Source organism: Periophthalmus magnuspinnatus, chromosome 3, assembly GCF_009829125.3.
Source record: "Periophthalmus magnuspinnatus isolate fPerMag1 chromosome 3, fPerMag1.2.pri, whole genome shotgun sequence".
In the NCBI taxonomy this organism is placed as follows: Eukaryota; Metazoa; Chordata; class Actinopteri; order Gobiiformes; family Gobiidae; genus Periophthalmus; species Periophthalmus magnuspinnatus.
In genome coordinates, this window is record NC_047128.1 from 29174503 (window position 1) to 29191794 (window position 17292).

Below are 17292 nucleotides of genomic sequence, written 5' to 3' on the forward strand. Positions count from 1 at the left end.
AGGGTGCACAGACAGTCCGATAGACCAACGAATGAAGCAGATACACAGTTTAGCAACTGAACAAATGCGATTTAATAGAACTGAAATTATGGGGTAAGGTTGCATATGATTTGGCACATTCTTAAAGTGCATTGATACCAGACACATTTTTAAGAGGTTTTTATATACAATAAGATTGGACAATGAATAAAACATAAAAAAACTGCTCTTAGCCTTCATAAAGAGACCATTTAATAAAAGGTAGTGGACTGCAGGCATATTATTTGACAACTTCATAAACTCAATTTTGGAGGGAAAATAATCTGTTTAATAATATGCAATTATAAGGCAATTATCTTAAATATTGACTTTAACATTTACACTTGATTAATAGCTTTGCCATAACCTGGGATAACAAAAGGTATATATAAAAAAGTAATCATCTAGACAAGACAAATTTAGATGACTCAAAGTTATCCAAAAATACAAATAATGACCCACTGAGCAAAAATTAACATGCTCATTTATTCTTAAAAGCTAAGGTACCACTGTTGTGTTGCATTTGATAAGGTGAACAAAATCTAGGCACTGCATGATTCTTACAGAACTTGCAGTACCAGAATTATAACTTTCAGGCCATCAGTGTTGTTTTTTCAGTGGTAAGAAAAGTGTAAAAATTTACAAAATTTAAAATCAAAACAGTCAATCAAGACTTGACAAGTATAGTCACACCGCATTAGGGCCCAATTCACCTAATTAAAAGTGCTTGTTTCAAGTTTATTTTACCTTGGGTATGTACCAAACCAGGGTGTACGTTTGGGGAATCACTACACAGAATAAACTTAGTACTATACATTTGTGCGTCAAATAAGGTATTTGTCTTCCATACCCTTTGACAAGTTCTCCAACTCTGCTATAACTACCTCTTGGTCCATGTCACAAAAGTGCTACCATGAACGTGACTCTCCAGATTGGTCAGAAGAAACCTTGGCAGCTACATTCAGAGGATACTGTTTTTTTCAGTTTCACTGTCGCTAGCCTGCTAACCTAGATGGACCAATGTCATGACTGTTGTGTACTCATGCTGCAGTCCTTCTGAGTCAGTGTCACACAACGTGTAGTCATCTTTAATAATCTGGTCACAACCAATTTCTCCATTGCCAAACAGGCCAAAAAGTGGAGTATTCGGAAATACTTTACGAAAGGCATCTGCTTCCACGTTGCTCTGGTTATTGTAGTAATTCTGGCCTCTCCCCAAACAAGCAAACATGAAGCCAATGGTGTTTTTTTCAGGAATGTTTGCTGCTTTAAGCCGTCGAATGGTAACCTCAGCTGATTGTGGGGTGCTGACGTCCTGATCCAAGAGCACAGAGGCCCCCTGCACCTTTGAGCCACTCAATGTAAGCCCCACTACACCGTATGCTCCCTGGGTGCAGCTAGACAGAAATGTGCAAGGAAAATTTCATTAGCATATTCTTAATCTGGTGTCATCAAGTGCGTATTTCATGTAATGGTTGTTCATGGTTTCACATACCAATGTCTGGGAGGAGAGAATACACTTTCTATAAGACCCCCTGCTACAAGAGCTTTGGTCTCCGCCAATGGCCCAAGGATCTGATTTAGAAAGCGTGCTCCCCCGCATTTGTACGCTTCATAGACAAACAGTAGAACCACACGAAGATCTGTGTTATCGATGAGTCCTAAAATAGAGGCAAATGAGAAGGGTTGGCAATCTTAAAGAAAAAAATAATGTGTTACATGTTTAAATAATAACAACCTGCTTCTTTCATGGCTGTGGAGGAGATGGTCTTTTTACAAAAATGAAAAGGCTTGATTTGAACTCCATCAATGCTGGGAAACATAATTGCAAAGCCTGCCTCCCCTTCCTGATATTCTTTAGGAGGTGCCGTAGGGGAACTGTGGGGAGTTACTAAAGAAAAAAAACATACGGTTGTAGTTACAATTTATAAACCGCTTTTTGGACACATTATTAATGCTGCTCTATTTCCATACTGTTTTATGTGGAAGGTTCCACAGTATGGAATTTAACTTATTTATCTCTAAGGAGACAAGAAGGTGAGTTACACAATCAGAATGCATGTTTTTTATCAATGCATTTTTGAACAATAAAAACACAAAGTGTTTTTGGAGTACGTGGATTAATGAAGTGGAGTAAGTGGCGTAATAAAGTGGATGAGTTTATGCCATACAGTGGAATATTCCTGGCAGAGCAGTAATATCTCCATCAAAGAACAGAGTTGTAGCTGCATAGTGCATCCTTAAGTGTTATCACTATTTTTTCTTACATCATACATATTATTGACAGTACAAAGCAATAAGCCCTTCTTTCATAGAAAACGTCTACAAAATAATGTTTGTGGGCTGAATACTATACAAAAAGTTAAATTATTTAAACAAAGGCCTGTATAGTTCATTTATTTTATATGCCTCCAAGTAAAGCTCCAAAACATTCACAATCAAACAATATTGCAAATACATTTAAAGAATGATCAACATAAAGATTACACTTACAGACAATGCCAGGGCTGGCAATTCCCATGATATCACAGCTTTTTGGAAAGAGAAGATTTACATCCTCAACTGGGTCAGAGCCATGACGGCTTCTTTTTGCTTCAGGAGAGAGATTATTTTATTTCAGAATTAAATTCAATTGACCCTCATTTGTATTAAAACAAAGGTTTTCCTATATAAACATACACAATAAGTAAAAAAAATTCTAAATGCACAATTATTATGGATGTAATTTGTCTTAGGTTTTTACATTCAGTTTTTGGTACATAAATAAAATATAATCAAAAGTTCTTCACCGTATACAATGCAAAGTTGACTACTAAATACCTGTATTTCTATAAGACAAATCTTGTCCATTGAAAGTCTCACAGTCTACAATGGCCAAGACGGTTTTGGGCAGCAGAAACACATTCTGACAATCACAGAAAAAAAGTGATATTAAGTGCTTATAACTTCATGTCTACGGGCTCAGAGAGCACCACACACTTACCTCCACCTCCTCTGTGAGAGCGCTGAAGAGAGCGTGGACCGCTGAATGACACGGTCCACAGGCGGACACCCAGGACAAATCCTGCCGAGTTCTGAGGACTCGACGCGCGCAGTTCCTCCATAATCTACACACACTGAAACCAAACAGATTTATTTCACCTAACAAGAGCGAGACTGTGTTGGACTTTAGTATGTTTTGCCCTTTACGAAGACAATCACATGCAGTCTCTTCTGTAGATCACTTTCACTTCTGCTTGTTTAGCCGCACATTAGCATTGTAAAAACAGTCCACGTTACCTTGCGTTTTGTAGAAGTGACTTGGTGGGTACAAATGTGAGAATTCGCTCCACCACTTCTGCCACATTGCTAAGGACATATGCAGCTTTGCTGTCTTGGACAGAAACAGAGAGGTTTGGATTTTCTCCCATAACTCAAGTGTTGTTTTTTTCTGGAGCTAATGCGACTGAGATGAACTTTCACCCCGCCTGTGACGCGTCAACGTATCATACCGCCCCCTACGGGTCGGGAGAAGTTTCGCATGTTAAGCCCTATAGAGTAACTTTAGCAAAAACTGAAAAGAGCTTTTTTGTTTTCATTTTTGATATTTTATTTCACTTAAAATTGTATCAAAACACGACTCCTAACTGTGAACGAAACTGTATCTTCACAAATATGTCTTATTTGGACGGCATCTCTTGTCTTTTGGTATAATATTCCCCATCATGGCATATATATCCATCTCCATGGAGAATGTTCTATTGAATGGTTTTCGCCGGCTTTCTACTTCCATCATGCAGGTGACATGCAACCTCCAGAAAGTTACGCAGTGTTTGCCATAAATTATAAACAACAAATGGTGCACTAGAAATATAGCCATAAAAAAGTAAAAAGTATTTTGTGCAAAATATTACAAATTCCTAATGCAATTGCAAATAAATGTAAATACCAGACAAGCGACATAACTAAACAATTTATTCACATCTTTAAAAGGAGACAAAAACTAGACAGTGCAAGGGAGTAAAGTACTGTGGATATACTGAGTGCAAACATAGTTTACATTTGATTATAGCAAACTGGACACAGCGTTTAACAAAAAGCACATACAAGTTCTCTTAAATAACCTTGGCTTATAATATGGCTTTATTAACAATGATATGGTGCAAAATATTCCAAACTATGAATATAAACAATACATATTCCTGCTATGCTATTACAGTGTCTTTACTGCTACCTTGTGTTGAGATTTTTTTTCCCTTGTTTACTTAAGTTAAATACACAAGGTCCCATGTTTTTGCAGTGGTGATACAGTACAAAAGAAGCGGTCATATTTGAAGATAAGGAACAGATGAGAAGAGCACCAAAGCTCAATCAAAGGTTACACATCTCCATTAGTGTCTGATCCAGGATCTGCTTTACACGCAAGCTCTCTTGTTGAGCACATCTGAGTTTATCTGTTAATATAGCATTAAATCTGTTAGTCATTTCAAAACAATTATAGGACAGAGACATAAGGTTGAATAAAATGTTTGTTAGACATGTTCTTTAATAGTTAGGTGTTGTACAAAGTGCCCTCTACCTAATATATGGAAAAGTAGAGATATAGATTTTTATACATTGGCTATTGTCAAGGCTGTAGCGTTACTACCAAGCACATGAATAGTTTCTAACAGGGCTGTCAATTTTATCGCGCCATTATCGCGCAATTTTAACGGCGACAATTTTTTGACGCAAATTAATCGCATGTTAATTTTGGCCATCAGCGCGCTTCATCTTTAGCTGAAGATGAGAAGACAGGAGCAGTTCATACAAAAACAACTCCCTCGCTGCTCTGTGCGCATAAAGGCCGAGAGGCGCGTGCGTCTGAGGACAAGAGGCGCGTTTGGCTCGCGCACACGGAGCAGGAGGATCCGCACAGTGCGCCTGTTCAGTCCTTGGTGTAAAAGCGCTGCTATCCTCGCCTTCCCGTGTCGTGTCTCCATGTTAAAATGCCGGAGCGGTCAGTCTTCTCATGTCCTTGAAAATAACCAAAACAATAGCCTTCCAAACGTACGATAACTTCAAGAAGTTCCGCTGTTTAAGATGTCATGGCTGCGCTAGCATAAGCACTGCTTCTTTAGAGGCCCTTACACAATAAAAGTCTTTGTATATTCCTGCTGCAAAAAGAGTCTTATTGTGAAAGAGTGAGACAGCGACAGGCTAGAAATCTATGGGTAATAAAGGACTAAAAGGGACTTAAACTGCAACAGCCACATCAAATCAATAACTTTTTACCCTCTAAACATTGCAAAAATTAAAAGAGTATATGGTCCAAGGCCTGCTCTCTGGCCTCTGCAAAAGAGTGGCAAGTGGTAAGGAAGTACAAGCACATAAGTCCTGTGCTCAGGTCTCTGCGCTGGCTTCCTGTGGCTCATAGAATAGACTTTAAAGCAGCTCTGCTTGTAAACAAGTCTCTCCATGGCCGAGCACCAAAGTACATCGCCAACATGTTAGTGCCATATGAACCATCTCACACTCTGGGCACCAGCAGGAGGCCGGTCCCTGAGGTCCTCAGTAGGACTAAACATGGGGAATCAGCATTTGTTTTATGCAGCTAGAACCCAGAATAATCTTCCTGATGATGTGAGACAGGTCTCTACTTTGATAACATTTAAATCCAGGTTCAAAACGGTTCTGTTTAGCTGTGCGTATGACTGAAAGGTTTTTAATCTGCACTCTTCTGGTTTGATGTTAATTTTATGATCATTTATGTTTTGATTTGCTTGTATTGTGATTTTAATGATTTTTTAAATTCTGTAAAGCGCTTTGAATTTACTTTGAAGTACGAATTGTGCTATACAAATAAACTTGCCTTAAGTTGCCTTAACTTGCAAACTGTGGAACACCTGACAGAAGCACCATAGCCGTGTTTAAATCAGTTGATGCTGACAATAATGAATAAGACATAACTCAAACAGGCCAAATTGTACTAATGTGAAGCAGTAATTATTGAGATTTTTTCCAAAACACATTTCTAGATAGTATGAAAGTAAATAAGAAAAGTAAAAATGCAAAAATGTTTTTAAAAAAGCTAAATGTGTTATTAAAATGTACATATATAAAAAAATAAATTAAATGTGATTAATCACAAGTTAAGGATAATCATGCTGAAAATTTTTATCGATTGACAGCCCGAGTTCTTATACTAGAAGTCAACACTAGCCACTTTTTGTTTTGTGCCAAAAAAATGAAACAGCTGTGTATGGTAACGGCTAACTTACAATTATGTTGTTGAATTTTTTTTAGAAAAATACCAGCAACAGTACTTATAAAAGTAAATACTTGAGTTGCAATAAACACTTAATACTCGAGTTGTTATAAAAGCATGACTGCTGCATTTTAAAAAGGCACATCATTATTTTATTTTGTTAAACGGAGTAGCTAAGTTTCTATAGCGTTTGGTTGCCATGTATAGTTGTGTTTTTATAGTTGTATTTGAAGTATTGCATTTGATTTAAGGCTAAAGGGTGACTTCGGAATGCTTTCTTGAAATGACACTGCTGCAGCCCAGATAATAACCAATATAAAAAAACTAATCTTCAAGCAATATGATCATGCATTTGGTATTTTTGTTGCGTGAGTGTAACAAATTATGGAGTCAAGGATTCAAGCCTCATTCAAGGCTACTCTGAGTTCATTGGTGAGAAGACGATTTTTTTCGAGCTGCTTGTATAGATGGTCTGGATAGCCAGAAAGCAAGAAAGAGAAAGACATAAGGAGGGTTAGTACAAGACAAAAGATGCAGCTTCTAAAGACAAATCAATGAGATTTTATATTATATGAGAAACCCTACACTAAAGTGAATAGTTTCACTTAAATATTGAATAACAGAGGTTGTACAGAGACATCCTGGCATAAATTTAAGTGAAAAAACAATGGCACAATGACTTTAAAGTGTCTAAGCTAATTGTTCCCTGCCAACTTTTTGCTGGTAAAAAAGTGAAAATATACCCCTTTAGGAAGTAACTGCAATTCTTATAAATATATTTTATCGTTTTACCCTGATATGACTATATACACCATGTAACAGTCCTCTCAAACAGAAAAGGGAACAGTAGATGGGAGAGGAGCTTCAGAGTTTATTCAAAAGCTACTCGACAAATAAATAAAAGACAAATGTAGACAAAAATCAAAAAAGATGGGACAAATGAAGAAACATTGCAGGAGAAAAGGGTAAAAGACTGACAGATGGAAAAAGGTGTTTATTTTACAGAAAGCAATTTGGCTCAAAGATGTGTATGAGAGGTGAACACATGGATAGCAGCAGCCATGGCCCAATGTGCAGTAATTACAGGGCAGTGCAGAGATACAGAAACAGAGAAATAATGAAGGTGGGCAGAGCTGCGCACAAGAGACATGATGATGTTCCACCAACAGCTGGCTTCTGTGTGCAAGTAAGAGTTTAGCTGTGAAGAAAAACAAAGAATGTTGGAACGCGTAAAAGAAAATGAATGAAAAGCATGCCAAAGTGACGGAAAATAGTGTAATAGTGTTAAGGTTTGGGAGAAATTATGCTTAAATCATATTCACACAAATTAAAACTAATTAATATATAAATGAGACTTATATATATATATATATATATATATATATATACATATATACATATACACACACACATTTAAATTAAAATAATGTTAGGTGAGCTTTTATATATTTTCTAGTAATCTCCAAAACATGTCTATTAGTCTTTTCACGCAAACTTGCCACAAGAGGGAGCAAGTGCACACTTTAAACTGTTAGACTATTGAGTAGGGGCAAGCAGGTGGTCAATTACATGGAAGTCATGTCGTTGAGGGCGTGGTCCAGCTCCTCGCTGATGGCCTTGTACTTCAGTTTCTGGGCATAAAGCTCATCTATTGTATGTTTGTCATAGTGAGATGGCAAGGGATAAGAAGCACAGTGGAAAAAGGGAAATAAAAAGTCAGAAAATCACTTTCAAAGAAAAATACAATACAGTACAATGGATAGAACAAGCAGGACAGAAATAGGAATGGTACATGGTGCAGCTGCTCATGGTTATGACAGATTCCAGAGAAGTCACAGAGAAATAACCTCACATGTTTTAGGCATGTGTACAAGCCAACACAGCCTTGAACAGACTCTGTGCAGAATGCCAAGCAGCACTCTGGTGCAAAAAGCTTATACCCAACTGAGCAATGGTGCCTGGTACTTAGACAAATTAGGCAATACAATAAATGTATTCAAAAGAGCTAATACTCGATTGTTGCAAAGTTGTAAAAGAAAATATAGACTTAAGGTAAAAGTGTAAAGGATTCATACCCTCCAGATCATCAATGGTCTTCTCAAGCTTGGCGACTGATCTCTCAGCGAACTCAGCACGGGTTTCAGCCTGATTTTAGAAAGACAAGAAAATATAAGTAAATTTGACTCATAATGTTGGTCTGAAGTTTTCCTGGTTAAAACATGTGGTATGCTCACCTCCTTCAGCTTGTCTGTCAGGACCTTGATCTCCTCCTCGTACTTGTCCTCCTTCTGTGAGTACTATAGTAACAACACACAAGAAAATGGTGAGTTGCTCATAAACTTTCAAAAATCACATCTGAAAAATCTGTTATATTTCATGACGTACCTTCTCAGCCTGAGCCTCCAAGGACTTCAGGTTGTTCTGGACGGTCTTCAGCTCCTCCTCAAGCTCTGAGCACTTGCTGTGAGTTCACACACAACAGCATTAAGATAAAAAGGAAGAAGAAAAGAAAGTAAAAAAAAAAAAAAAAGAGACAATTTTACCCCTCAGACAGCTCTGCACGCTCCTCTGTACGTTCCAGGTCGCTCTCAATGATCACCAGCTTACGGGCCACCTGAAGTCAAGATACAGACAAACTCAGTACAGTGACAATGCACAACAGCAGCTGCTCTGGTGGGAAAATAGAGTTTAGACTTCAAAGCAGAGGACTGTGGACAGCTGACAAAACTCACCTCCTCATATTTGCGGTCAGCCTCCTCAGCAATGTGTTTGGCTTCCTTCAACTGGATCTCCTGCAGCTCCATCTTCTCCTCATCCTTCATCGCCCTGTTCTCAATAACCTTCATGCCTCTGTGAGAGAGATTGTGTCAGTCTCTATACGCGCCCTTTTCACATTTCAGTGACTGTATTTATGTCATTAAAATAATAATAATGTTTGTTCTATAGTACTGGCTTAAGCCTGTACTGCCTGCCTGAGAGGACCTTCTATATTTCAGATACTAACCTCTCGCTCTCATCAGCAGCCTTCTCAGCCTCCTCCAGCTTGGTCAGGGCTGTGGCCAGACGCTCCTGAGCACGATCCAACTCCTCCTCAACCAGCTGGATACGTCTGTTCAAGGAAGCTACATCACCCTCAGCCTAAGTGAACAAAGTCAAAAATGACATTAGATTAAGAGAAAATAAAGAATACTTCTGATATAGACACACTGCACTGGGCTGGGCTGGGCAGGTGCCACCCACAGTCTGGCTGTGACTTTGCTCTCTTGGCTTATCAAATATGAACGTGAGCATCTTTCAGGTCCTGCCAGTCTGACAAATCCTGTGCTCAATTCACGCTATAATCACATAAGGGGGACAATTGTTACTTAGACCTATGCTATGCTGTGCTACATTCTAGTAGTTTGCATTAATGCAGCGTGAAGGATGCTGTCTGGGATGGGCACTGTTGCTGGAAATGTTAGCGTATCGTTTCTTATGGTTTGTTTATTTCAGACGCTCAGGGTGGTGGCGCCTCATGCTCGCCCAACCTACAATTGGATCATTTGAAGTCAACCTGCTACCTGGCTATACGCGAGTACAAAGCATAGCTAAGCAGGCCTAGGATCCATGCTTTTTGACCAGATTTACGCCTAATACTGTCGGCCGCCTCGAAACTAATTGCCTTAAATCATTAGCCGTGGCTTACTGCTTCCCTAGCGCTCCTCTCCGCATTTAGTTCCCGTTGTAGTGAAGATGCTCGTTCCTCCGCCGCATCGGCATGGTCCTGTAACGACTTGATTTTCTTCTTCACAGCTTCTAGTGAGCTTCCACCAGCCATTTTTTTTTTACTGTTTTTGGAGCGGCTATGCTAGTTTTCACTCAACGTGGACTCTACACGGACAAACACACTGGAGATGCAGCGCCTTTGATCCCTGCCCCCACCCGCTTTAATCAAGCCTTGATGAGGATTGGAACGTGCCATAAACCCGGAAGTAACCGATTCCTCTCAAAATAAAACTATTTACCTAAACATTAAATAAAAAAAATAAAACGCGCAGATATAGTTTGGACTGGGATGTTTTTATAATACATGCGGGCTTTGAAAAAATATTTTACTAATGTGATTTTAAGAGCATCTCCGCCATCCCTGTCTGTTAGTTGGGCGCACCCAATCAAAATCACGGTCCCGAGAGGCACAGATCAACCGTTTTTTTGGGTTTTTTTTTTTGTTTGTTTGTTTTATAATTTTTTTGCAACGAAGTACAACATTACACTACATATGATAATAATAATAATAATAATAATAATAATAATAATAATAATAATAATAATAATAATAATAATAATAATTCGTTTGTCTTCTGTCTGTTTTTAAATGTTGTAAATGTATGGACCACCTCGAGTTTGAAATTAAGCTTGATTGAATAATAATAAATAACAGGTTTATAATAATAGGAGGCCTGAGGGTGATGACTCAATTGCATCTAACTTGATATCTTTGAATTTCAATTGTGCTTTGATACCAACTTCAGAGCGCAAAATTTGAGCCAACTGACACCACAAATCTGTCAAGGACCAAATATGCTTGTAAAATACGGCGCTGAAACTCAACACTTGCTTCACTTAGACACTTGTGGAATGTTCTTGAAGGGCAGGATACTGTGACCCTACCAAATACAGCACAGACTAAATTTAGGCAACCTGTGCATATTTTGTACATCCACATGGCCCTTTCTACTTAATAGCCACGTGACAATTGGTGGGCTTATCCTACTTTGGTCTTGGAGACATTATAACTCATCCTGTTGTGGTGAGTGTGCCCAGTGGAATTGGTAACTTTTGAATTTCTCCTTCTGCCTGTGCCTCTCTTCAACTCACATCTGTGGCTTTCTTCTCAGCGAGCTCCAGTTTCTCCTGGGCATCCTTCAGAGCCTCAGAGTATTTGTCCAACTCATCCTCAGTTGCTTTCAGCTTCTTCTGCAGTGCCACCAGGTCATCCTCAAGCTAGGCCACACAAATACATAATTTTAGCACAAAATTGGGTAAGAAACATGATAGAAACTGCAATGATAGGCTAATAGATGCATATAATAACATTACATAATACAAATTTGATTAAATAATAATTATATTCAAATAAGTTTATCCATATCAATAGCTTATATATGTGTATGGGCTTTTATAATTTTATATATATTTTTTTTTTTTTTATTTAGTAGCAAGCCAAATATATAAAAGCAATATATATACAACTATGCTATGTTTTCATGTGAAAATGCACACATAGGTGATACGCGGCAGCAAAGAAACAGCCTGGCACCATGCATAAAGTTCCTTAAACTACCCTACCTGTTTGCTTCTGTCCTCAGCGGCTTTCTTGTCTGACTCAGCCTGCTCAGCTCTGTCCAAGGCATTTTCCTTGTCGAGCTTGAGCATCTGCATCTTCTTCTTGATGGCATCCATGGCTGCTTAGTGTCGGTGGTTCCACAAACCAAAAACAAAAGAAACTGAATCAAAGGATCGGAGCGCCTGAACCCTACCGGACGCCAAGCTGGAGTGCGAGCTCCCCCGGGTTGTAGTGGGTCAAATATGCCTTTAGGCTGGCCAGTTACTGGATACCCAATACTTTTTTTGGATACAAGCGCAGCTGTTTGCCAAGGCGGGCCTGACGTTTTTTCTGGTTCTTGACAGTGATTCGCTGTCTCAAGACGTTTGACAACTTCTATGACTATAGATGGGATATGGGCGTCAGGAGGTCACTCCTCCCTTACACCAAGACGTCGTATCCTTTTTCTAGCACCCTCCAAGTGACAGGCTGGAAGCAAAGTGTGAGAATTCAAAGGTCTAAGTCCTCTCAGAAAAAGTTTTACAGAAACGTGTAATGGCAACAATGCTCATACTGCCATGTAAAAACAATCTATTTGAGCAAAACGTGAATGGAAGAAATGAACCAACCAGCCAAAATCAGTACCCAAAAGAGCTGTTATTGTGCCAATCTGATGCTGCTATTCAGACAAAGCAAATATATCCGGTTGGATAAGCCTCTGTGAAAGATTTTGTGTCCATGAGGGGTGTCATGTTATCTTCTGCAGCTTATGTCTGGCAGTGATCATTTCAGCAGCTCATTCAAAACATTGTTCAACAATCCAGATTGGCTCTGCTCTGCTTTGTGTAAAGCTTCATCGTCAAGCTTGTAAGATTCCTCCAGAATAAGGTGTGACTATATGGACATGCAATATAGTGCACAGGACATTGACTGAAAGTTACAGAAGTTTTGGCATTTCACAGCCCCATCCTGGGCCTTTGGTCGGGTGTTGGCAGATCAGCTGGTCTGAGCTCTTAACTGGGGAAGAGTTGATCAACACGTTACTGTTTCATTCAATCAACTTTTACATACCAGGAAGGCTCAGTTATCCGTCAGATTCTTCCAAAATGTAAAAAAGAAAACCTTAATTACACAATGAAGAAGACTTCTTTGTGAGTTTTGTGTTTTGTATATGTTCACTTTATTTTCCCTGTGTTTTGTTAACTGCATATTTTGGGAATCACCCAGAGGACACCTGCTTGACTCAGTCTTCGAGCTGTAAAGCCACACACTTTTTTCTTTTTAAGTTGATGGTGAACAAGAATAAGACAATGCAGTGTTAATTTGTTTTCTCCTCAGTTGCCTCTATTTTCTTACATTTGTCTTATGCACATGTATCATTGATGTTTACATAGACATCCTGACCACAGAGTCACAGTGTTAATGCTTCTTTCCTGAACAGCTGAAGAAAAGAGCACAGTGAGGATCGGACACATGTTCATTGATGTATTTAACACCACAATGCTTTCATCTCTTTAGTAGTTTTTAGCCGTGTTCATTATCAGTGAGGTGGTCTATCTTCCTTGGGGGCTTTTTAAAACTCTCAGCTGTTATGGAGGTGTCATCCGACATGCATTTTGTTCAGCAGCTAGCCCAACATGCAATCCATACTGTGGGCTGGATAATGGTGCCATTTGAACAAACAGTAACATATTTACTGTTGTAGAGTTAATTAGACCAACTATCTTTAGCAAAGTGAAACAGTTTTACAAAGCCTTAGCGCTAACATGCGGAAATCACAATGTATTGGCCACTTTTTGTATTTTAGGATTTAATTAATTCCTTACATCTTGTTTACTTGTTGCTTGTTTACTTTAGACTCTTTAAACTCAGCAATTTCCAGTTCTGTGGGTTACCTAATTTCTGTTAATTTATTAATGATTTTTTTCATCTTCATTCCTACATTTTTTGCATTATTATTATATTTTTTAGGAAATGTATTTTTTGTAATTTAGTAAGTAGAGTGTGCGCCTGCATGTATGTACATATTGTGGCTTATATTGTAAGCCTCAGACTTTCAGCTGTGATCATGACAAAAGACAACCAAAAGGTGCCATTGAAAGTAGCTCCTAAGCCATGGAACAACTGACAGAGTGGCTGAGGTCTCTGCTGTTGGTATGTAGTCTGCTGTAGTCATCAGTAACTCTATCTGCTTTGACTTTCAATATTATTAGATTTAGGTCGTAAAATAATGGATCAGTTGGCTTCCTATCAGCTGCTAATTCCCATTAAGTTCAATGCCCCTAGTTTTGCCATATCTTTCCACTCCTTGAAAAGTCACATTGAACTATAATGTAGGTTTGAATATGTTTCCACAGTGACATAGGCTCTAAATTTAAACTAATATGCAAGCAGTTGAGTGGTAGGGAGGGTTGAAGACGGAGCTAGGAACAGCTGTGCCTCTGTAATTGACATTGCCTCTTCGAGTTTTAGAGCCTGACAAATTTAGAACAGGTCTCAGTTTGAGCCTCAACTCACTGTAGCGTCAGGTTTAATGCTGACTAAGGAATACCATCTTGTCCTGTCATTTAACTGATGGAGATGCGAAGAGGCCCAATCCCCTGGTCATGTTCAACATCACGCCTTTCAGCCAAAGAATTGAATGAATTAAAGGTATATGTACACAGGCATTATATTTTTTGCAAATGAACAAACTTCATGGTTCTAAGCTTGCTCAGTGCTTTATACAAATACAAAGTCATTTTATGAACGATGTAGTATTTTCCTGAACTGGCCCAGGTGGGTCATCTTTAAGCCAATTCATTTAATTCTTTCTGTAAGCTTATTACGCAATTATGTACAATACAATTTCTACATCCAACAACGCAATGTTTAATAGTCTCAAGTTAGGGTCTGTGCACCATTGCCATTGCTCGATAAATGCAGATCTTGGTTAAGTTGCATATACGAACGCCATAGAATTTACATAATGCTTCATAGACTTTTCACAACAAACATGTCTCACAGTGATGAGACTACAACATGCACTGAAAATGCATTATTTTCTGAGGCAAGTTCTAGAAAGTATTGAGGAAATTATAACTTGAAGGTGGCTTATTCATGCTATACCAGTGCATATGCATTGTACAGCAAAAACACAGATAAACAATGTTACAATGAAATGCTTTATTTTCAGCGAATACAAAAAATAGTTTTACACAGGCCAGATAAATATAATTTTAAGCTAAACATCTCACTTAATTGTCGTACTTCATACCTGTATGATGTATCCATTAAGAGTACAGAACACTTCAATTACTCCCGAAAATGTACCACAACATTAATGGTTACATACATTTACTGAAATGTTCTCATCACATCTATTTTTCCGAAAGGCTTAAGAACAGGACAAGCCCATCCAGAAATTGACTTAAAAACACTGACTTAATTAAGCAGGTGACAGAATCCCCAGGCTGTCACTAAGTGCAGAGACACGGTGGTGCATGCCAATGGAATGCAGTACAAAACTGTGTTCTGTATAATATTAACATACGTATCCATAGAGATCATATTTCAGAAAACACATTTTGTTACTAGCAAACCTCTATCATTCCCACAAAAAAAAAAAAAAACAAGGGAAAAGATGTAAAACTAGAGGCATTAAGCACTTAGAGAAACAAAAAGGGACCAGAAATCAGGCATTCATTTGAACAGATTTCTTCTTGTGCCTTTTTGAGACTGAGATGAGGTGAACCCATCAATCAAGTTGACCAGACACATTATGGACTAAAGACTAAGGCACTAATAAGAACAACACTACAGACTACACCCCCTTGACACATACAATACATTACACACAAATGTAATTGCCACTTTGTTTGTATAAGATGGTTTGTTAAGGGCTGAATTAGAATGAGCGTGTTCTTGATTAAGATGTAGTTTTGATCTGCAAAGCCATGCATCATTTTCACTGCAGGACCTATTTTATCATATACTATGTATGCTGTTTAAGTTTGTCAAAAATGTGAGAATTGACAAAACATACCTATAGTGACATGTGTAAACAAAACATTTTAATCTATTGCACTGAAATGCAGTTGCAGAAATCATGTGGCATACTCATGACATCGGCAATGACTATGTACATGGATAGTCTTGCAATTAAGTAATTTTGAAGCAAAACATTATATTGATTAAAGTAACATTATTGCTATATTTTATGTCCTATATCCTTATGTTTTAAAGTATTTTAGCTCAAATAAATTTTGTCATTTGATGAGTATTGCTTTAACTTTAATCTTAAGATAGACAGACACGTGCATCAAACATGAAAAGTAAAAACAACAGTAGAGCAGTGTGACAGCAAAATAGGTGCAAAGGTTCTTAATATTTTTTTCCTTGCATTTCCCTTAAAACTACCACAGTCATTCCATGCAGGTCCATGCATGGGGTAAACAATGTCGCCCCCTTATGCACCATTTACGTTATTGCGTCACATTCTGTTAATACTATCTAACTGCCTCATCTGGAAGTGAAAGAACATTTGATAGGTCTGTGCATTAAGCAAAAAAATATGCTAAATACACAATGTTTGCAGCTTTGTTTAAAAAAAAAAAACTCAAGTGAAATAAATATTCCTTCAAATAGTCGTTATGACATCTCATGCAGAAACCCTTAGTTATTTGAAAACAAAACATAGAAATTACTTATTATTAAGGAGTTGGAAAAACAAAAACGGTTGCACATTCATAAGACAAAGCTCAATGTTATCAGGAGATAAAAGAAAAACAATCGATTTAATATCACCGTTTGCCCAGCAGATTCTGCACACTGGTTCAAGTAACACAGATATAAAAAAGTATATATTTTTTTTATACCAGGGTTACAAAAAAATGTAACTGGAATTAAGGTGCTAAACTGAGTGAGTATGATGAGATAAGCATAATGGCCAGCATTCATTCTATAACAGTACCAAGGAGAGTTTATGATGCAGTTGAACGACTTGCATGACATTTGCATTACAATCACTTCTTCATTTTCAAATAGGTTACAAATTACAGCTGCAACAATCAAGGGTGTGGCTCAGGGACAAACGTGCGGGCACAGGTGTTGTAGTGTCTGTCCCAGGCCTATCACATTCTGGTTGAGATTGCATCAGTCAAAGTAGTTTTGCTGTACACATTGAAAACAGTTCTTCAGTCTTCCTGTCACAATCATCATATTTGGGTCTTGTAAGTAGTCATCTTATGGGGCTCAGTCTGCTCTGAAATATAGGTTTTTGTAGTGTTCGGCTGTGGATGTGCATGGGTAAAAAGACCCAGATTTCACACAGTCACAGATGTGCTTCAGTTGGGCCAGGCACCTGCTCTGGGGTTTAGTCTGCATCCTCCCGTAGTTCACTGGGCAGGAACTTGTACTGTTGCTGTCGGATCTGGGCAAGTTTCTTTCTGGCTTCTTCAAGCTCCCTCTCCTTTCGTAACATCTCCTCCTGGGCAGCAATAATCTGAAGGAACAATATCATCATTCAGTCAATGTACAATTACTCTACACTCATTTTGTATAGTGTATACATTGTATAAAGTAACAGCATCATGAGAAGTCCGATGTGTGTCTATAAAAGTCTGTGTTAATAATGAGTTCAAGTAGAGCTGTGGACTCAATTGCAGTTGATTTCCTGATCAAATATTTTCAAATGGTCAACAATCAACTGGAGGCCTTTTTACATGTCTACATGTTTTTGGAAATTGGACATGTATGCATTAAA

At 38.2% G+C, this 17292-nt stretch overlaps 3 protein-coding genes across 6 annotated transcripts in view; all 3 read right to left on the reverse strand.

Moving 5' to 3' along the window:
- Positions 1 to 50: 50 nt before the first annotated feature.
- Positions 51 to 3494, reverse strand: fbxo22 (F-box protein 22). The gene is made up of 7 exons (XM_033990350.2): positions 3298 to 3494; positions 3002 to 3134; positions 2839 to 2923; positions 2512 to 2610; positions 1757 to 1909; positions 1514 to 1679; positions 51 to 1415 (listed from the first exon to the last, which is right to left on the reverse strand). The coding sequence occupies exons 1-7, from the start codon at positions 3426 to 3428 to the stop codon at positions 1022 to 1024; spliced, it is 1161 nt and encodes a 386-aa protein (XP_033846241.1). The 5' UTR covers positions 3429 to 3494; the 3' UTR covers positions 51 to 1021.
- A 628-nt stretch (positions 3495 to 4122) lies between these two features.
- On the reverse strand, positions 4123 to 11820 carry tpma (alpha-tropomyosin). Of its 4 annotated transcripts, XM_033985033.2 has the most exons (10): positions 11573 to 11820; positions 11102 to 11227; positions 9249 to 9382; positions 8977 to 9094; positions 8788 to 8858; positions 8630 to 8705; positions 8479 to 8541; positions 8320 to 8389; positions 7814 to 7892; positions 7219 to 7442 (listed from the first exon to the last, which is right to left on the reverse strand). In XM_033985033.2, the coding sequence occupies exons 1-10, from the start codon at positions 11684 to 11686 to the stop codon at positions 7439 to 7441; spliced, it is 855 nt and encodes a 284-aa protein (XP_033840924.1). In that variant the 5' UTR covers positions 11687 to 11820; the 3' UTR covers positions 7219 to 7438. The 4 variants fall into 4 exon arrangements, with proteins under 4 accessions (XP_033840952.1, XP_033840960.1, XP_033840924.1 ...); XM_033985061.2 differs by lacking the exons at positions 7219 to 7442; positions 7814 to 7892 and adding an exon at positions 4123 to 4451 and having other exon boundaries at positions 11573 to 11797; XM_033985047.2 differs by lacking the exons at positions 11102 to 11227; positions 11573 to 11820 and adding an exon at positions 9930 to 10202.
- Positions 11821 to 14699: 2879 nt separating this feature from the next.
- The window catches only part of tln2a (talin 2a), a 55848-nt gene continuing 53255 nt past the window's right edge, over positions 14700 to 17292 (reverse strand). Inside the window, exon 58 of the mRNA XM_055230347.1 lies at positions 14700 to 17031. Within this exon, the coding sequence (XP_055086322.1) occupies positions 16903 to 17031 (129 nt within the window). The 3' untranslated portion in view covers positions 14700 to 16902. The remainder of the gene's footprint in view (positions 17032 to 17292) is intronic.

Coding starts and splice junctions, on each gene's coding strand:
- fbxo22 (XM_033990350.2), bottom strand. CDS start 3,428: ATGGGAGAAAATCCAAACCTCTCTGTTTCTGTCCAAGACAGCAAAGCT. Junction 3,135..3,297: donor TCACTTCTACAAAACGCAAG/GTAACGTGGACT, acceptor GTTTGGTTTCAG/TGTGTGTAGATTATGGAGGA. Junction 1,416..1,513: donor TTCTCTCCTCCCAGACATTG/GTATGTGAAACC, acceptor ATTTCTGTCTAG/CTGCACCCAGGGAGCATACG.
- tpma (XM_033985061.2), bottom strand. CDS start 11,686: ATGGATGCCATCAAGAAGAAGATGCAGATGCTCAAGCTCGACAAGGAA. Junction 9,383..11,101: donor CTGAGAAGAAAGCCACAGAT/GTGAGTTGAAGA, acceptor TTGTTCACTTAG/GCTGAGGGTGATGTAGCTTC. Junction 9,095..9,248: donor GCTGCTGATGAGAGCGAGAG/GTTAGTATCTGA, acceptor TCTCTCTCACAG/AGGCATGAAGGTTATTGAGA.